At 42.7% G+C, this 19,535-nt stretch overlaps 1 protein-coding gene across 1 annotated transcript in view; it reads right to left on the bottom strand.

The window, feature by feature from the left end:
* Window positions 1-19,535, bottom strand: part of agmo (alkylglycerol monooxygenase) — a 46,853-nt gene that overhangs the window by 5,097 nt on the left and 22,221 nt on the right. Inside the window, exons 7-12 of the mRNA XM_041943153.1 lie at window positions 19,469-19,534; window positions 18,024-18,103; window positions 17,492-17,626; window positions 14,927-15,043; window positions 12,021-12,103; window positions 9,985-10,090 (exon numbers count right to left, since the gene is read on the bottom strand). Coding sequence (XP_041799087.1) covers window positions 9,985-10,090; window positions 12,021-12,103; window positions 14,927-15,043; window positions 17,492-17,626; window positions 18,024-18,103; window positions 19,469-19,534 — 587 coding nt within the window. The remainder of the gene's footprint in view (window positions 1-9,984; window positions 10,091-12,020; window positions 12,104-14,926; window positions 15,044-17,491; window positions 17,627-18,023; window positions 18,104-19,468; window position 19,535) is intronic.

Below are 19,535 nucleotides of genomic sequence, written 5' to 3'. Positions count from 1 at the left end.
TGTCCCACCAGAGAGTCAGTGCCTGCTCTGCAGCACAGCCATGAGAAATACCACCGTCACACACACACACACACACACACACACACACACACACACACACACACACACACACACACACACACAGCCAGACAAAACACATGTGAAACGGCAGTTGCTGCTCGGTGAAAGTGTAGCAAAACACAAAGCGGTCTGATGATTCGCCAATTGAGTTGTTTAGATGTTTTCTTTCCACATCTGGTGTTTGTTCTCGTTTACCGCGAGTCTGCCAGAAGGTCGCATGTAAGGTCAACAGCGACTCATCCAGACCGCTATGTCTCATTGAAAACACGAGAGTACGCCGTTTTATATCCGTGTAATTCACTTCAGACCGCAGCAGCTTTGCACCACTTCAGCCTCCGCAAGCAGAATCCACGAGGACGCATCTGAACGCACCGGACGACTCAAAGCTCCGGCTGGAAGGTGACGTAGTTGGTTGGTGCTTGGTTTTGGCACATCCTCATCCAACATGGCGGCCGGGTGGCAAACTTTCTCATAATACATCTTAACAGGACAAATATGTTTCTGAAAGCACTTCAGGTGAGAAACAGGAAACGCAGTCACAGAATCTTAATTCATATTTAATCAGCACCGCCTGGTTTGACAGTTTGATCTGATTTTCATGAATCTGGTGCGTCGATGGATTCATTTGCAGGAAAAGTTGGGATTATGCAAATTCAGATACAGCGACCTGTCCATGAACTCGTCATGCCATATCCATCATGCAACAGGAGGCCGGATCTCCTGCTCTCAATATAAAATCCATTAACGGATCTGTTGTGTCTGCACCAACCTAACTACAGTTCCCAGGGTGCTGCCGGACCTGTTGGTGAGGAGCTAGTCGGCAGTAATTTGGAAGGCAGAACAGTGGGCACACGTCCAGGAAGGGGGATGAAAGAGAAACAGGAGGAAGCATTTGCTTTTGTAAAATCAAGGCCCTGTTTGTATTTACATGGAGAAGTACAGATGAATGAGCCCCCTGGGGGCATGTAAGAGGTGTTTCTTTACCCCGACTCCTTCCATCCACCCACTGATATTTAGAAAAATCATAACAGCCTCTGTTTTACATATCTACTGTGGAGTTTGGAGCCATCCTGTGTTCCTGAGTGAGTCCAAAGAGGCAGAAATAAATGAACGCCAATTAGTAATGCAACACAAGAGGTACGGCTGTAATCAGCTCAACAATGAGAAAAAATGTCTCTGCCAGCTTGGTTCAAGGTGTTAGCAGAACAACAAACACACGAAATGAAGATCTACTGCCCAGTTAAAGTTTATTTTACCGAGACCATGAAATGCAAAATCTGAAATAGGATCAAATTAACTAATTAAAGAACAAAAACAAGCTCCAAAGATAATAATTCAGCCCACAAGGCTGGTTGGAAGGTGCTTCAAGAAGAAAAAGATGTCTGTTCTGAGGGGCAGGTCAGGACCTCGGCGAGGAAGGTTTGGAGAGGGAGAAGAAGGTCTTGAGCTGCCAGGTGGAATATAAGGTTCACAGGATATGACCAACAGGAACCAGCATGGAGAGAGGCAGTATGAGGATGCTACCTCAGGAGCTGGTGTTACTGCTTCACAAATAAAATAATTTCTGTGGTCAGGAGCAGTTGAAGAGAGATCACTTTCAGATGCCTGCGCACCTAAACTCAAAGCCGTGACGGATCAGACGTGAAGGTCTTGAGTCAGGTAGAGTGCCTTTCAGGGTCAGCATCTCCTCTGTGGCTGTGTGCTCCTCTTCCTCTCCACAGTAGTACTCAGTAGTTTCTCCCTGAGGGTGTAGCAGAAGCTGTGGACGAATCCACGGCAAGCTGAAAGGTTGTTGTTGAAGAAGAGAGCAGGCGCTCAGTTTCTCTGTTGAAGCTTCATGTTACCACGGGTGTTTTCTATTTGCCTCTTTGTTTGTCAAAAATATGTTCCCTACCTGATTGTTGGTGTGCTTTTGTGAGGAAGAGGAAGTGAGAGGCAAATCATCAACACGGACCTTAGCGCAGTCAGCACAGCTGTGCACCGAGAACTTTCGCATTTTCAGCCAGACGAAATTACGTAATTGCGGGCGCTTATGCAAGTTTGCGGAGTCCGCCACGAGAACCATGCAGTGGGCCTTTAAATGTGGTTTGATGATATGTTTTAAAAGGTAGAGAAGGCCAAATAAATGTCTATGGGAGCTCAAAAAGAAAACAATTTGTGTGCCCTGGAGCAGCTAAAACTCTCTGAGAGGGTAAAGTGTCTTTGCCAGGAAAACACAGATCGATACACTCGATGAGTATCAAATACTGACCTCATTAAGGGCTGGGTGATGCTACTGATCCAAGTTCAATGTTATTCTTTAGTTAATGTCCAAATAAAATGGCAACCCTGATTTCAAAAAGTTGGGACCTGAGCTCATGTATTAATCTCCTTTATCCAATCATGTGTTCACAAAGTGGTGAACTCGCCTCCGTCCTCGCTGTGTTTACCTGTGGAATGATCCAAACAGGTGTTTTTGGAGCGTTCCACATCTTTCCCAGTCTTTAGTTGCTCCTGTTCCAACTTGTTTGAAACATGTTGCTGCATCAGATTCAGAATAAGCAGATATTTACAAAAATCAATGAAGCCGATGAGGTCAAACGTTAAATATATTGTCTTTGTGCTGTTTTCAGTTGAGTAAAGGTCAAAAAGGTTGGTGAGTTACCACATTCTGTTTCATTTATGACAGCTTATCGTATTTGTCAGCACTGATAGCAGTGGCCTAACCATCGGGAGCGACTGGGGTTCAGCGTCTTTCTCAAGGACACCTGGACATGTGGACAGGAGGTGGACGAGCACAGGCTTGCAGCCTCGATAGCAATACTTCTTATCAGCCAATAACCCTGAGACTGGATCTTTTATCAAGAGATCAAAGGTCTGATCGATGTTCCCCTTTCCTCTCCCAAGAAATACGTCAAAGTTAAAAATATTAATTGGTAGAGCTTTAACACATGTGGAAGCCTTGCAGCGGGACAGCGGGGAATCAGCTTACTGTGGATCAGTCTGTGTTTGACAGTGGCTATTCACAATTTTGCAATCTTAGATCTGAAGTCCGTCCAAACTTGTAACCCCCAAGCGCTCACAGAACCTGGCAGCTGGAGACATTTTCCAGCTCACTTCAGGCAAGATGCTGCAGCCTGAACTGTTGTGAAAAAGGGCCACGAAGAATTCAATTTTACTACAATATCAGACGTGTGATTGTTCGCCAGTGAGCCAATGAGCGTGGCGGAGAGAGAGGTTAATAAACAGAGCGGAGAGTGATGAAAGCTTGCACTGCAGCAAAGACGGCTAAATTAATATGCTGCTAAGCCTCTATTCAGAACTACTCTGATAGATTTTACGGTAAAAATCCTTGACTATATTTGAACTTTATGAAAGTCTTTTATCACTTGTTTTGTTTTGAATTTGCGAGCCAACGTCTCTGGAAATCGACGCCGCACTTCTGTGAAATCAGCTTCACGTGCATTTTAGAAGAGGGGGGAATAACACAGTCAGAAGAAATACCAGAGCAGCTATCATCAGGTTCAATCAGGTTCACATGTTGGCTCTGAAGCTGCATCATAAACTGGATGACTGTTGTGTTTCACCCATGAATTAAAGCACAAATAGGAAGACAAATTCAAAAGAAAGTCAACGTTGGCCACAGAAACTTAGCCCACAAAAGCCAAACTAAATACAGTGAGAGAACCCCCAGAGGGCCAATTGCTGTTAGATTTCCATAGCTTTACCTGGCAAGTGGTTTGACAACATAAACCACGCGGTTACTCTTTGACGGGCACGATCCCCTGCACATTGAGTGATAATATTTCACACTGTGTACAGTCGACCACCCCACTGTTTACTCCAATGGAACAGTCCTACCCAGCATTTCTCTTTCAAATCCCTCCATTTTCTCCCTGGGAGGAGATTTCCTTTCCTTTCCATTCCTGCGAGCTCTCACATGATGTCATGCTCACTGAGTTTCCATTGCTCCAAACAATCCAGTTAACCTCAGCGCTGCTTCTTGCTACCGCAAATTCCTGCGTCCAAAAAAGAAAGGAAAAAAGAAAAAAGGCGGCTGACCCCTCGCACCTGAGTTACTGGCGGATGGAAACGACACTCTCAGATAACGGCGACCTCTCACCGGCTGCTGTCTTATCTGCGAGCTCGTGGCTGGGGCAGCGGGAAAGAGGGGGTGGGATATGCAGTTTGTGCAGACGGGTCAGGTGGTGTGTTGGAGATAAAGCCGCTCTGTGCCAAGGCTGGGCCTTTGTGTTTGACATGAACTTCATAATATTGTTCTGACCTCTTCGTTTGGCCATGGTGCATTTCTCTTTCCCTTTGCTGGTCTGACAGAAAAAGGCTCTTTTGAGATTGGAAAACACAATCAGCACAGAGATGAAACGATGGAAAATCCACTGGGGTGTGAAAACAATTTAGATGTTTTTCAACATTTTGGATTGGGCTGGATTACGCAGATTTAAATTTGCTTCTCAAGTGTCAAACTTGCATGATCTAATACATCACTTCTTGAACTCATTTATTAAGGACACATCTCAGTCATATTGTAAAAATGAAAGCGAAGTAGACGATGATAGGGCTTTTTATTATGGTATTTGGGTGATTTTTGCTTCATTTCATGACTGCCAAAAAAGAAAACTTGTGATGACAAGTTGAAAAAAGTAAAGTTTTTGCAGAAAGTTAAATCTAAAATCAGCCAATCCTTCTCTCTCAACCAAAGACAGGTGTATTTTTATGAGCTCCCCTCTTAAATTACTGTGACTTCACCAGCAGTTAGAGGCCGTTTTGAGAGAAGAGCTGCTTAATTAGTCAGGGATATACAGCGTCTGAGTTCTGCTCTGCAGCGTCTCTCCCTGCCTTCAGGCAAACCAGGGGCCCACACGGTAATACAACCATGTGTTACATCATTACAGCTCAAACGCCACGCTCTTTGGGGTGGACCAAAGAGCAGCAGACATTATAATGCAGCCCTGCAATAAAAACTGTTTCTGAAGTTAAGTTGTTGTTGACACGTTGTCTGAAAGCTGCTGATTTAAGTTACTGTACTTCCTGTTATTTTGTCAACTCCACATACATAGAGATTAAAATGTAGGTGGGCTTTTAGGTGACATAATTTATCTCCTCTCCTCGCGCAGATGAAATGATTCACGCTTAATCGATTACTGCATCAAGAGAAATTTAACCTGCAAATATCTTAATAATCATTGAATCATTTAAGTCATTTTTAAAGGAGAAACTGAAAGCCTTTGCAGATCACAGCCTCTCAGATGAACAGTTTGCTGCTGTTCTCTGTTTTAAAATCGCTGTGAACTGAAAATCTTTGAGCTCTGGGAAATTGCAGCGGGCATGTCTCCGGTGTTTTGTGACATTTAACAGATGCAGCAAAAAGCGGTTGTGAAAATGTCTGCCAGGATAATGATCATTCACCAGCAGATCTAACCTTGTCTGCTGAGTCCTCGAGCACCAGCCTACACAAGAAGCCTAGTGTGGCTAATAGGAGCATATTAACACAGTCTGCGGGCTCTTCTGGTTCTGACTGACGAGTCGACAGACACAGTAGGTTTGTACAACAACACAGCTGCCAAACAATGTTGTGTCAATTAATAAAATATATCTGCTTTAGTCCTTGAACACGATGGACAGAGGCAGATCCACTGAGAGTGAAAAGGTGCTGAACATAATGATAAAAGTTTCACTATTTGACCTCAACACAACTGAAAAATATGACCCCTAACCCTAACCCTAGTATTATTAGTAATAATAAACTAATATCAACTGAGGAAGTCATGAAAAAGACCGCAGTGTTCATTCAGCACACAACATAAATGATTAATCTTAAAGGATAACTTTCGTTTTTTACAACCTGGACCTTATTTCTAGTGAGCAGCCAGCCACAACACGGCTAACTCTGCGGCGGTCGGCTAGTTTAGCTGTAGTTTGGCACAGCTATGGTTCGATATTGCGTATTCGTAGCCGACCGCCGCAGAGTTAGCCGTGTTGTGGCTGGCTGCTCGCAGCGCGCGGCGTTCGGTAATGACATCATCCACGTCAGAGGTAGTTGTCTAGAGACGCCGGATGTTGATAACGTGCCACCACGGGCTCAGAGGGGAATAGCACCAGCATATCATAACAAAATATTGGAATATGAACGAGTTTCGCCGCAGATTACGCTTTACATAGAGGCTGCGCATGGATGCCCCGAGTACTCGCATTATACGGATATACACGCCCAAATGCCACCAAAGTTGTCTGGGTGAGTAAATGGTCGTATTTAATGCTACAAATAAGGTCCAGGTTGTAAAAAACGAAAGTTATCCTTTAAGCAATATGTTCTTGTAATAACTGTAATATGGACAGAAATGGGGTTATAGCGACATCAAAACAGATGGATAGATACTTTATTCATCTCCAAAGAGAATTTTGCAGTTCCAGCAGCTCAAAAAGGTGGACACACAAGGGCATGCGAAATAAGAACAGGAACTACTTTCAAGCAATGTGCAACTTACAATCAGCTTCACTGATATTTTCTGCGACTTTTAACAATGTTAGTTATGTTATGATGCTTTGTTTGTGTGTAAATCCAACGAGTAGCTAATCTGACATTAGCATACAGATTTATGGACACCTGCACATATCAGCCAGCAAGTAAAACAACTGCAGCACAGAAATGTCACAGATATGTTTGTAGTAATTTAGAAACTGATCTCATTGCAGTGTGTGCACCAGAGAGCACTGACAACCGTCAAATTAAAAATGTTTATCTCACGTGTTTATGTTAAAAGAGGAAAACTGATCAGAACTCTCAAAAATCAACCTCAATATCTGCATCAGAAAGCCAGAATCTTCCAAACACAGACAGACAGCTACAGCTCCCCCCCCTGCTCCACCAGCCCGGCTCATTCACACACGGTAACCAGCCTGGTCTGAACCAGCGAGGTCTTGATGTGAGTCGTGGGTTTGGGCGGGCGAGTGGGCGGCTGGGAGCGAGAGGCAGCCCTGGTTTACAGGTCAAGCCTGCAGCTTTACAAGGGAAATCTCCAGAGCCACTATAAATACCACTGTGAGCTTTAAGGGTGCAGTATATCACACCACTGGGTTTGAAGGACCACAAACCGACCTAGTTTTTGTAGTTTTTTTTGTAGTCCCCCTCTTTTCCCAACTGTACAGTCGCATGAGCCTGAATACAATTAAATGTGAATTTCCCCTCCTCCATTTCGAGTGACTGTTAATTGATTGGCTCGACTTCAAAACACGCCCCCCCCCCCTGCAACAAAGAGCTGGCCGTTCACCTCACGCGTCAGACCCATATATCATTAAAGAACCTTCAAGTTTGAGGGTGGTTTCACATTTTTTTCCCTTTGCTGTAGTTCTGAGCAAAGGGCACAAATACGTCAGGAACCAATTCAAGTAAATTGTGAGGTTTTTCAATGAGCCCCACCTGCAAGCGAGACATTTATTTAGCTCAAACTGATGTACTGCGACTTGAAATGAGGCCTAATGATTCGTTTAAGGAAATGGTTGCATAAAACTTCCAGTGCTGTCAAAGCGACACAGCCGCGCAGCATGTGCAGCATAAATCAAGACGCTCATCACTCTGAAGCTGATTGGATGTGCTCATCATTTCAGACGCGGCTTTTAAAAAAATAGAATTCATTCGGTTTTATTCCATTTTATGGTGAGAAAAAGAAAAGGTGGGAAAGCCTCTAGTTGTCTTTTGAACACCTGAGCAGAGCAGATGTGGAGGCAATAAAAGCAGCGATCCGGCGCTCACGTGCAAATATCATCAGCCAGCTCTAGTTAGCGGCAGACGGCACTAATTGGTTCCAGAAGTGTTGCTCTCGTTCACACTGGCTGAGATGGCAAGCGGCGGGGGCGGGCAGAACAAGGGAGAGAGAGGGGAAAAAGGAGGCGGTCGCATGGGGGGGAGGGGGGCAGTAATGAGAGGTCAGCCGCCATCTACAGTTGGGCTGCCAGAGCCAGAAAGGCACGCCAATTTTATGGTCAATTGGGCGACGCATCTGGACTCATAGATCACAGGGCCGCGGGGCTGGACTTAGCACCCGGCTCACACACACAAAACAGACCACACAACACACACAGTCTCACACACACACACACACACACTAGGGAAACATGATGCTGTCAAGGAGTCTTATGAAGGTTTTCATAGGACGGCTCCTACACACTTTTCCCAGACAATGATTTTCTAATTTAAAGATTTCATCACTGCACACTGACATCACTGAGCCATCGCATCGTGACCACAGACCAGACCTGGAAGAGTTTTTTCAACATGTTCCCGGAGTAAAAGACAAAAGGCATGCAGCACATTTAGTAACTGGCCCAACACACTGTACATATGCACTCCACATCCACTGTAAACTCACGAGCTATTAGCAGGCTAATTAGGCCTTGAGTGTTGACTTTGTGTTCCTTGTGTTTAAACTGTTGTAAAATAAAAAGACAGTTTCGGTGTTGCACATACTGGATGTTAGTTTGGTTCTTTTGGTCACGCTCAACAATATTTTAATGGAGGGTGGCAGCGAGGAGGCCAAGCTCAGCATCAATCCAAAGGAACAAACGATTTCCACAATATGTCATTATGTGAAATTATATATAATAGTTTTGAACGGGCATTCAAAGGTTTTCAGATCCTGATGTCAGTTCAGGGCTGTATTTAGAGAGATTTTCAGGCTGTCAAAATGACAGTGTGTGATACAGTTTGAGTCTTGAAATGAAGGGAAAAACTAAATGATCCTAAATGAAGATCATGATATGATCAAAAGCTCCAGAACGGATACTTAATGTACCCTGAAGTGAGAGTGTTGTGTCAGCTGCTGTTTCTAAGGTCAAGAATGAACTCAAACAGGGACGAGAAGTCCTTAAAGTGTTCGGAAAAAAAGGAAAATCTAGTTTCATGACAAAGGAGCAAACTCCATCTGCTGCTGAAGCTCATGTGATCTGATCAAAAGCACCAAAACAGCCTCTAAATGGGACTGGAGTTGAGACTGTTTCATCTTTTATGAAATCCTTGGAATATAAGGGCTTTTTAGAAGGGGGAAGTGTCCAAAATGTACATCGTAACCAATGCTGTCCATTTAAATTATGCTTTTAACACATTTCTCTCCTATGGGACTCTATCAATCATGAACTGTCAACATCAGCTGAAATAACATCTCTGCTGTAGCTTATTAACATTCATTCCACGAGATGGCCAAACTACAAATTAAACTCCTGGCTGTTGTCTACTGCGTATGTGTTTATACTCAGTCAAAGACGGTTTCCTTAAGAAAGAGGCCTCACTCTGTCACATTTTGATTTTTGAAAAAAATATAGAATAGAGTGAAATTATGTGATTGATGAGTTGGTTGTCATCTAACTATTAATGAACAATGACTGACAGACTGCGAGAAGAAGTTGGAATATCCCAGTTAAACTTAAACTAAAACTAGATTACATTGTTGTAATATGACATATTAAATGTATTACATTGTTTTTACATTAATACAACAATATTATAATACAACTACCTTCAACACCGTGGACGCCATGAACGCAGAACATTAGTTGGCAGGTAAAAAGGAACAACTAAGTCTGATGAAAAGACCCACTTTCTCATCGGCATGACAGCTAACTGTTAGCATACTGACGCCAAGCGCCATAGCCTATGACTCATGAGATAGCAACAGCCTTGACAACAGTGCATTGACTGATTGACAGAAACGCAGGCAAATCGGTGTTGAGTAAAGAAGTGCGGTTGCATTGTTTATGTTTTTATAATGAGTGGGACAGAACATGATAAACGTCGATCTGAGCACTGAAAACGAGTTTAATATTAGTATTTTAATTGTGGTGAAAACTGGGACAGTTTGGAGTTTTACAGAAACAGGACATCCAGCTTGAACCAGGACGTCTGCACTGAAAACACACTTCAGGTCATCTTACCTCTGTGGGCACAGCCAGCGAAGGCAGGAGGGGCTTCATGTAGCCGTATCTCTGCAGTATCACCATGACGACGCAGCGTAGCATCTCCAAGACAGCCGCCTTTGGCCTGAACATGAGGACACATCAACCAAACAGAGCAACGCTGAGGCTTAATGACATTTCAGCCTGATAGCTTCACCCTTACTGACCCCCTGGCCTTCACCTCCAGGAATAATAGAGTTTTTAATTGGAGAGGCTTCAATTTCCAGAGCTGATTGAGTTCAAACAGCCCCCTGATGTTGATGAGGAGACTTGTGGTTTATTAGGAGGTCAGTTCCAGTGCGACGTGGCAGATATATGACAACAGCAAGAGATGCTGAGCAGACTAAAGCCACATTCAGACTGCTCTTTTTTCATCTGCATTTTTAATACATGCTCATTTTCCTGTTACTGAGTTTCATCAGCTCAGCACACAGCAGGAGTTCTGGGTGAAAACCAAAGAAGAAGAAGAAAAGTGTTTTGCTACCCTGATAGATGCCAACTCATCCAATCCTATTTGGGAACGCGGAAAATAAAGAGGGGCCATTATGAGCTCATTGGCTGTCAGATATTCTGTCTTTTTCTTTGATTTTATGTGAATTAGACCCCGTTTTTTAACACTATAATCTCACAGACAGCAGCCGTTTCAGTGGCCATTTCAGTAGTTTGCAATGGTCTGTTCAAATAGTTTGATTTTAAAGAAACTAAAAAATACCGGCAAATCATTCTGAACTATTAAAAAACTACCTCCTTTAATTTTTAGCGACTGAGAAGCAGGAGAAATTATTCTATAACCTTTTGCATAAGTTGCATAGAGTTCAGACAGATTTAAATCTACACCAGAAAGAGTGGAGCTCTCAAATATTTAACATTTTAATTTTCGACTGTGTTGCCTCACTAGCTACCTACTGACGACCTGCTCTGTCTGCTTTTGGCCCGAGCTGGCCAGTTAACTTTGAGTGTGACGTGTTTGCAGAACCTCTGCTGCCTCACTTGAGTGTCGAGCTGATGTCACGATGCAAAGCCAGCAAGCAGACTGGCAGTTAGACACTGTTGGCAGTTAGACACTGAGAATTTTGAATTCAAAGATATTGCAGATTGAACATTTCACTTCACCCCTCACACAATAGTTTGAATTTTTAAATGACAAGTGAGCCGTAACCAAAAGATATTTGTAATGTTATTAGGCAGCAAATCACAAGAATGTTTGCTTGATAAGTAACTCAAACTATTCAGAAATGATGAAATATGTTGTAGATTCATTTTCCTTCCAGTCACTTGTTGCAGAAGTATGTTTTTCTTCCTCTTTCCCTTCTAGGAATCATTATGTGACCCTTCAAGTTCATTTTGCGACCCCTTGGAGAGTTTCAACCCCCAGCATGGGAACCACTGACATGCAACTCTCATTCCAAAAAATCAGGACGCTGTGTAAAACAAAAATAAACCAAATGTGATAACTTGCTAATCCTTTTTGAACCTTACTCAACTGAAAACAGTCCAAAGACAATATATTTAACGTTTGACCTCATCAGCTTCATTGATTTTTGTAAATATCTGCTTATTCTGAATTTGATGCAGCAACATGTTTTAAATAAGTTGAGACAGGAACAACAACAGACTGGGAAAGATGTGGAACGCTCCAAAAACACCTGTTTGGATCATTCCACAGGTAAACAGGTTGATAACAGGTGATAGTATCATGATTGGGTATGAAAGGAGCATCCTGGAAAGGCTCAGTCGCTCACAAGCGAGGATGAAGCGAGGTTCAACACTTTGTGAACACATGACTGTATAAAGGAGATTAATACATGGACTCAGGAACACTTTGTTAAACTGTTGTCAGTCCTGTTGTATCGTTGTTTTTATTTATGTTTTACACAGCATTCAAACTTTTTTGGAATCCGGCTTGTAAATAACCAGAGCTTTCACTTAAGAATCCTTCCCTCCACATTTTGTCTCATTAAACATCCAAACGCTTCAATAAAAATCAAAACATGAACAAACGTCTCGTACTGTACCTCTGATCCATGATGTAGCCCAGGGCGGTGAGAGTGAGCAGAACGTAGCAGGCCATCCCCAGAATGGTTAACTGGGACAGGATCTAGGATCAACATACGCATGCCATGAGAAATGCGGTCGGGAAAAAATACATTAGAATCTAAACCTTAAATTAATATCATGGCTGGTTAAGTTACGATCACAGGAGACCTTACTGGGAGAGCAGTCATAAACCGCACGGCTGTTCGACTGTTTACTTGGCATTGCCAATCAAAACATGTCTGACCTTCGGAATAAGTGTACTGGCACATACAGTATCCTGCAGCAAATGCAATCCGCCTCTTACTTTGCACTGACATGCCTAGTTTACATGGACGCTCTAATCATCCCAGATGGGTCCTGACAGGGGACTCGACCACAGTGGAAGAGACTGCAGTTTGAATCCTGATAGCCCCTAAACGGAGCCAAAACAACCAACATCGGAGCAGAAATCCCATGCAGATTCTCACTGACCTTTTCTGAAGCTATTTGAGACGCACACACAAAACAGACTCGCACAAACACACGAAGAACAGAACGTGATGTACGGTCTAATTCGCCTTCTCTAACCTACGGCCTTGGCCGAGGGCGGCAGCTGGAAGCCCGGTGTCTCCCGAGGATGCTTTGGGCTGTCAGCTTGGGTTTATATTTCTCTGACACTCAATACAGAGCCTAACAGCCAAATCTCACCGACTGCTCCCAAACTGTACAGACCCAGAAGGCCATATATAGTAAACATAAAATCAAGCCATCAACAGGATGCAGTGAAACTGTATGTCTTCATGTTTATCCAATGGTCGTAATACATAAGCCCCCATAAGAGTTATATTATCTGAGCCCTCACATGTGAACAGGGAGGGATGATATGATTACTGTGGGGAATCTGGCCTGGATCCATCTATCAGAGCGAAGGAACGAGAGTCACCCGAGACTGTCAAAGTATATTAAAGCCGAATGATCATTGCATTGCAGTTCAAAGGCTACAGATACAGTTATTTTAGGAAGAGGTGTAATGAGCGGAGAAATATTTTGGTATCAAAGGTCACGTGAACTTATCTGTGTTTAATAACAGAGGGCTCGGAAGCCGAGAAGCCACGCTCGAGTGAAAATCCTCCACAAATCGTCCGGTGTGGTCACGTTTGCAGAACTCATTTTCAAAAACAGAAAGGGGGAAATGTTCCGCACGTCATCCATCGTGCTAATTTTTAATGCGATCAAGTGTCAAACTGCAGCAATAACAGCGGAGGACAGAAAGGAAAATTAACATCTGGTGGCAGCGGACTGATTGTGTTATTCTGTTGTCCCCTGAGACGGAGCAGATTAACTCATTATTCAGGCCATGATTACAGCTGTTATTATGATGAAGTTCATGAAAGCTTGCTGGACAGTTACCACTGAGAAAATACACCAGTGCATCACTGTGCAACGCAACTACGCTAACTTGCAAAGATAATCCTGCACGACTGGCAATTTGCACAGAATTCAAACGCATAAATGGAAATCTTTATTGAGCTGTATATGAGGACAAACTGGTTGCAAAACATCAGGTGTTAATCAGTTGTTGTTTTAGATTATTTTATGATCTGTACCATGTTCTGTTGACGCCCTGGTGTTGAAGCTATAAATAAGTGCAAATGTGCTCATTTTGAGCTGCTTTAAGACAATAAAATGAGCTAAATAGCCAATTTCATTTGCTGTTCTTGTGATGTTCTGCTTTAAATTGTTACTTGCAACATAGCAACGACTGAAGTCCACATTTTGCAATCATAAAAAGACTAATGGAGAGTTGTTTTATGACTTGGTCAATTCCCCTCTCTGCCTGTAGCACTAACTGTTCAGCAAACCTTATAATAACATGTACACATTGGCCTGCTGATGATGTAATTAAAGAGTAGCTTCACTTGTTTGAAATAACCATGTTTTTATGGCTTCGAATTAACGCAAAGTCCATAAATTGTCCGGCAGCGTATCATCAATTGTCAAGCTAAATAAGCGCCTAGCGGACATGTGGGTATAAATACATAACAGCGACATGATTTATCGTTGGGCCGGAGAGCTCACTTTGTTATTTTCCCTCCAAGTCCTGATTGCTGCATCCTGAAGGCTATTTGGGTTGGGAAATGGTTGACTCGACAATTAAGGCGTTTGTGTTCACTGCTGGACCACCAGCTGGTGTTTCATTCGCCGAGAGGGAGGAGAACCCTCGACCCTGGAGGGGAGGGGTGTGTGTGTGTGTGTGTGTGTGTGCGTGTTAGGTGGGGACCACAACTGAAGGAGAACCACGGAGGTAGCCATCACAAAAAGACAGGCCATTTTATTTGAGAGTTTGAAGGGGCTGGGCGTGACAGCACTTTTTGGCTAACCAAAACTATGCCTGGGGAAAAAAGGCTTCCAAAGATAACTGCTGAGGAGACCTGTTTCTTTTTTCTGAAGGAGGAGGAAGGGGGTCTTTTGGCTCGTCGAGTGGAAAATAATAGACAAAGGTTGTTCTAAAGGGGAATGCCGATCAGTCATTCTGTCATGATGTTAGACCGAGCTAGTCTTTTCCTGCTGGCTAAGTAGAGGACTCTGCTCGACCATGGACCAGCCACAACAAACTGCATAATTGGGTGAAATAATGTTGGCAAACAAACACGCAGCACTCGGTCTTAAATTAGGAGCCCTGGACCACCTTGTCATACTTTAAATGAAGGATTACAGCAGCCTAAGCATGCCAGTAGCCAGTGTGTGACCAGACACCAGCTTCATTCCTACAGGGCTGAAAAGGAAAAGGAACATAAAAGCTCTTCGCTCCTGCAGAACTTCTGTCAAGATGCTTTTGAGGAACGCAGTAAACAACACAAATCCTCTGCTCATCACAACTCTCCTAATGTGGCAAAATACGTACCATCTTGTTTTGAAACAACTCTTCGTAAATCCCCACCAGGAGCAGGAAATGTATGACCACATAAACTTGCAAATGATGCGACCAGCTGGGATTATAAGGAACTTCCTTTCCGGTAATCTGCACATGGAAAAAGAAAACATGTTTAATTCCCCAATCTCAAATCTTTATGTCGGTAGAGTAATTTTCTTGGCAGTTTCTCACGCCAGACAGACAGAAACTCATTCACATTTAACCTCATGTTTATAGCAGTGTAGCAGTGGAAGCTGCTACACTGACGTCTTATCAGTCTAAATACATATGACTTATCACGTGTTCTGTGTATTATTTGAGCTGAAGTCCACCTCCTACACCACCACCTGTTATAAACTGGGTGTTGTTTTCCACTATTCATTATATAAATATGGATATTATTACAATTATTCATTCTGTAATTGTTGTTGTTTCGGCTTAGGTTGGTGGGAGGTGTGTCTATCTATCTATTTTACTACAAAATACATAAACAATAACTGCAAATCAAGGACATTTAAGTTATAATCCTTCATCTGATTTGGTTGCTGATGGCGACAGCACGCATGGTTTTATTGAGCGTTGTTTGAAATGACACGAGTGTGAGCCATTGTGGGCAGCAAACACCCCTCAGATGGATTCTCTGTTAGAAAAGCAACAGGTGTGAATGTTTACAGCCAAGCAAACTTTGAGCAGAGAGAATTCATCACGTCACAGTGTTTTAATAAAGAGGACTAAAAACTGCACGGGCGCTGGCTGCCATCTTTCAAATCAAGTTAATGCTCTGTGCAACTTTAAACTTGCATGGGACTTAAACACACTGAACAGCTACTGCTGAAAAAATGCCACAAATAGTATGAACAATTGATGTCATGAAAATATCAAGGATTATGAATTGAAGGCTACATCCAAATTGATATGTTTTTTATTATAAAACTGAATTTTAGCAGAGTAACACATCAGAAAAGGCCGTTCACGTAGACTGGACATGTGCATGCCGTTGTTTGATGTTCTCCTCCTGCACATGTTGGCAGTAGTGTCACGATAAAACGCAGATTTTTACAATTTTAGCACAAAAGCTGCTGGCATAGACAACAAGGTCAGCAAAGCCTTTACGTCGTTATCCATGTTGAATTAACCTCTGGTAGTCAAGGCAGGTTGAGTTGTTTAATTTCTTCTAGAAAAGGGTCACATGACAGGGGCGTGACAAATCAGGGAAGGACATGACTGATGAAACACAAACAGAAAGAGAACAGTGGTGTCTGCGTCATTTTTTCCAAAAGTCAAAAAAAGTTTAAACTAAAATGTAATAGTTGGATGTGGCCAAAAAGGACACGAAAAAAAGGACGATAAAAACAGAAATGAGAAAAATGAAATAATGGAAATGACGACAGCAGAAAACAACAGTGAGGGTGTGTGAATGTTTGGGGCTTTAAAAGGGAAAGAAATGTCATAATGTCACTTGTTAAAGTCACGCAGCAACATGCTGAAACTGCTCCTTGCTACCTCTGCTGTGTTTATTTTCTTCGAAGAGAAAAGGCCTTTTGTCATCTCAGTCTCCTGCAGGCTGGATTTCAAAACTGGTGAAAATTAGTTTGTTGTGTTCCATCTACAAAGTCATCCAGGATTTATTGGGTGTAGCGGTTTCCCCCAAACACAGAGGAATATATGAGTCCTTCTGGAAGAATTCCCTGAGTCATTTGACCTGTTTTTGTCTGAATGTGCTTCTTCCCGATAAGTAATTAGGCCTGAGGGCTTTATGTTGAAACTGCATCCTTTTTGGGAATGAAGTACAAAAAAAAAAAAACTGACCAATCATAGGTGCCTGTCTCTCATTCAGGGGGTTTCCCAGGATCCCGAGGAACCAAACCACCACATGTGGGTTCCCCCCGCATCCCATCCCCAACCCTGTAGGTATTCCAGCACGCTGCTCTGCTTATTCTCAAAGAGCTGAAACACATTCAAGCCCGTCTCCTCCTGCGCTCCCCTCTCTTTCCGTCACCGGCAGATATCAACAAGCAGCCGTCTGACACGGAGCCTTTCAAGATATTTCGGCTGAGCTTCGGCTCCGTCCATGTTTAGAATCCCCCCGCTGGTTTTAAGGGGCCAATTTAATTGTAAAGGCAAAGGGGAGGCTCTTTTTTGTTTAAGTGTGAAGCATGAGGGAACTAAATATGTGACACCATCAGCATTATTTCAAAGCTAACCGCCGGAGCATTCAACTGGAGCCTGTATTTCTTTCTGTGCACACACACACACACACACACACACACATTTTAACTCAACTGCATGCGGTTTTAATCCCGCAGACTGCGTTTAAAGACGGTGAAAATGAACTTATTGTGTTCCCTCTACAAAGGCTTTGCAGCTTTTATTTGATGTGGCAGTTCCTTGTAAAACTTGTAGAATATGTGAATCCTTCAGTAAGGAATGCTCTGAGTCATTTGGGCCTGTGTTTTGCATGTGTCAAAATGATGGGTAATGAAGCCTGAGGGCATCATTGAGAAAATATTCCTCCTGCAGCAGCGATGAAAACTGAGGATTTCTGTTTTCACTAACCTTGGGATTCTTGCTGTGGTCGCCTAGCCGACCTGTACCGAGTCTCCAACTTGGACCGTTGAGGAAAGTTAACACTTTGTTGCTGATCGTCTTAAAGGTGTTGGACTTTTTCTTCAAATACAAATAGTAGTGCAACTGAAAGAGAAAGAGTCAGTGAGTCAAACACCAATGCACAATCAAACGCTAGATTTAATTGATCAGTGCTAACTAAGCCCCAGCTCCTCCTGAGTATGAACGTTTCTGCTTTCATTGGGCAGGACATCACGCTGTGCTCTGCCAACAGAGAGGGCAGCAAAAATAATCATAACATCCACCTCCAGGAATTTTATTTTATTGGCTTCCCTCTCCTCAGCTGGGCAGTTTGTTTAGAGTAAAGTAATAATGTTATGGTTACAAAATGGCCTCTCAGCCAGCAAGAGAAACATGAGCTCACGCCTCATCTACTGAAGGTGTTTACACTCTGATGGGCGGAGGTGAGCTGCTCGACCACTGACTCGCAGTAGCAGCGCCTTTGACGGAAGACGGGACTCACCTGAACCCTGAGGGTTTCAAAAGTTTTGATGGGGAAGACCAGGCCGTAGACCACTTTGTCTGCCTCTGGAGCAAAGGTACCTGAGGAGGACAGGATGACAGGATGTCAACACAGCAGCGACACTGACTGTTTGGAGTACACAGAGTAGCGCTAGCATTCACCTGGAGTACAACAGTAACTCTCCTTTAAGCTCTGTTTTGGTCTCCACCAGCACCTGAGGGAAATATCTGGCTCTAAAATGTAAACCCTGCTACAGATCAGCAAGGAAGCTGGAATCACAGCTTCTGGGATCAACCTCTTAAAACCTCTTGGAAAAAAAAATGTTGTGTAAACCTGAAATTTTAACGAGTTACCGCTCACTGACGCTTTTTTGCTGAGTCGAGTATAAAGGCCACAGGCAAACCTACAGTTTATAGAGTCAATGTTTCCCTTCATTTTGTTGTAATAATGGCTCAAACCACAGGTTTTGGTTTCCATTCCGTATCAAATAATGACAGGGCAGGCGTCACTGACACCAATACAGATACAAACATCAAAAACAGTTAAAGTTTCACTTCACAGGCTGCCAACATCTGATTCCGAGTCAGAAATGTTACACACTGAACACCTTGAGGACAAAATCGAACGTAAAGATGATCCAAAGAATCAATAATCATAACAACAGTTAGTAGTAAATGGTAATTGTGCCTGTATTTAGTATTGATCTTCTCCTTCTGTATGAGCATCACTGTAAAAACATGCAGGCTTTGTAGTACAAGTACCAAGATGACGTAATTAAAACAACAGTGGTCGCACCTCAAACACTGAAAAAAAAGTAGAAAAAAAGATTTTTCAACTTCTTCTTCCTTCTTTCTTTTCTTTCTTGCTTCTTTTTCTTCTTCATGTTTTTCTTTCTCCCTTCTTTTCTTTTTTGTTCTTTGTTTCTTTTTTCTTCTTCTTTCGCTCTTCTTTTTCTTCTTCCTTCTTCTTCCCTTTTCTTCTTCCTCCTTCTTCTTCTTCCTTCTTCTTCCCTTTTCTTCTTCCTTCCTTTCTTCTTCTTCTTTTCTTCTTTTTACATTTCTTCCTCCCTTTCTTCTTCTTTCTTCTTCTTGTTTTTCTTTCTTCCTTCTTTTCTTTTTTGTTCATTGTGTCTTGTTTTTCTTCTTCCTTCTTCTTCCTTCTTCTTTTTCATCTTCTTTCTTCCTTTCTTCTCTCCTTCTTCTTTCCTTCCCTCTATCTTTTTTCTTGTTTCCATCAACCTTTTCTGATGCGATACTTCAAAATGTGCATAAAAATACATTGATGAAAACACAGTTATTAAGCCTGATTTACTGCCATGTTGAGAACATTCTCACATGCTAACACTCGCACAGATCTCTATAACAGCTAAAATTTATAGTTATCAAAAATGGACGCATTGAAAAGTCCATCTGAATAGAAGCAAATATTTGATTACTTCCGCTTACCGAATAATCGATCCCATATGATCAGAATTCCTCCGTAATTCTTGTCAATGCAGTAGAGGTTCCTCCC

This window comes from Chelmon rostratus, chromosome 8 (genome assembly GCF_017976325.1).
Source record: "Chelmon rostratus isolate fCheRos1 chromosome 8, fCheRos1.pri, whole genome shotgun sequence".
Classification (NCBI taxonomy): domain Eukaryota; kingdom Metazoa; phylum Chordata; class Actinopteri; order Chaetodontiformes; family Chaetodontidae; genus Chelmon; species Chelmon rostratus.
The sequence above is the reverse complement of the archived record's forward strand: the minus strand, read 5'-3'. Positions and strand labels throughout refer to the sequence as shown.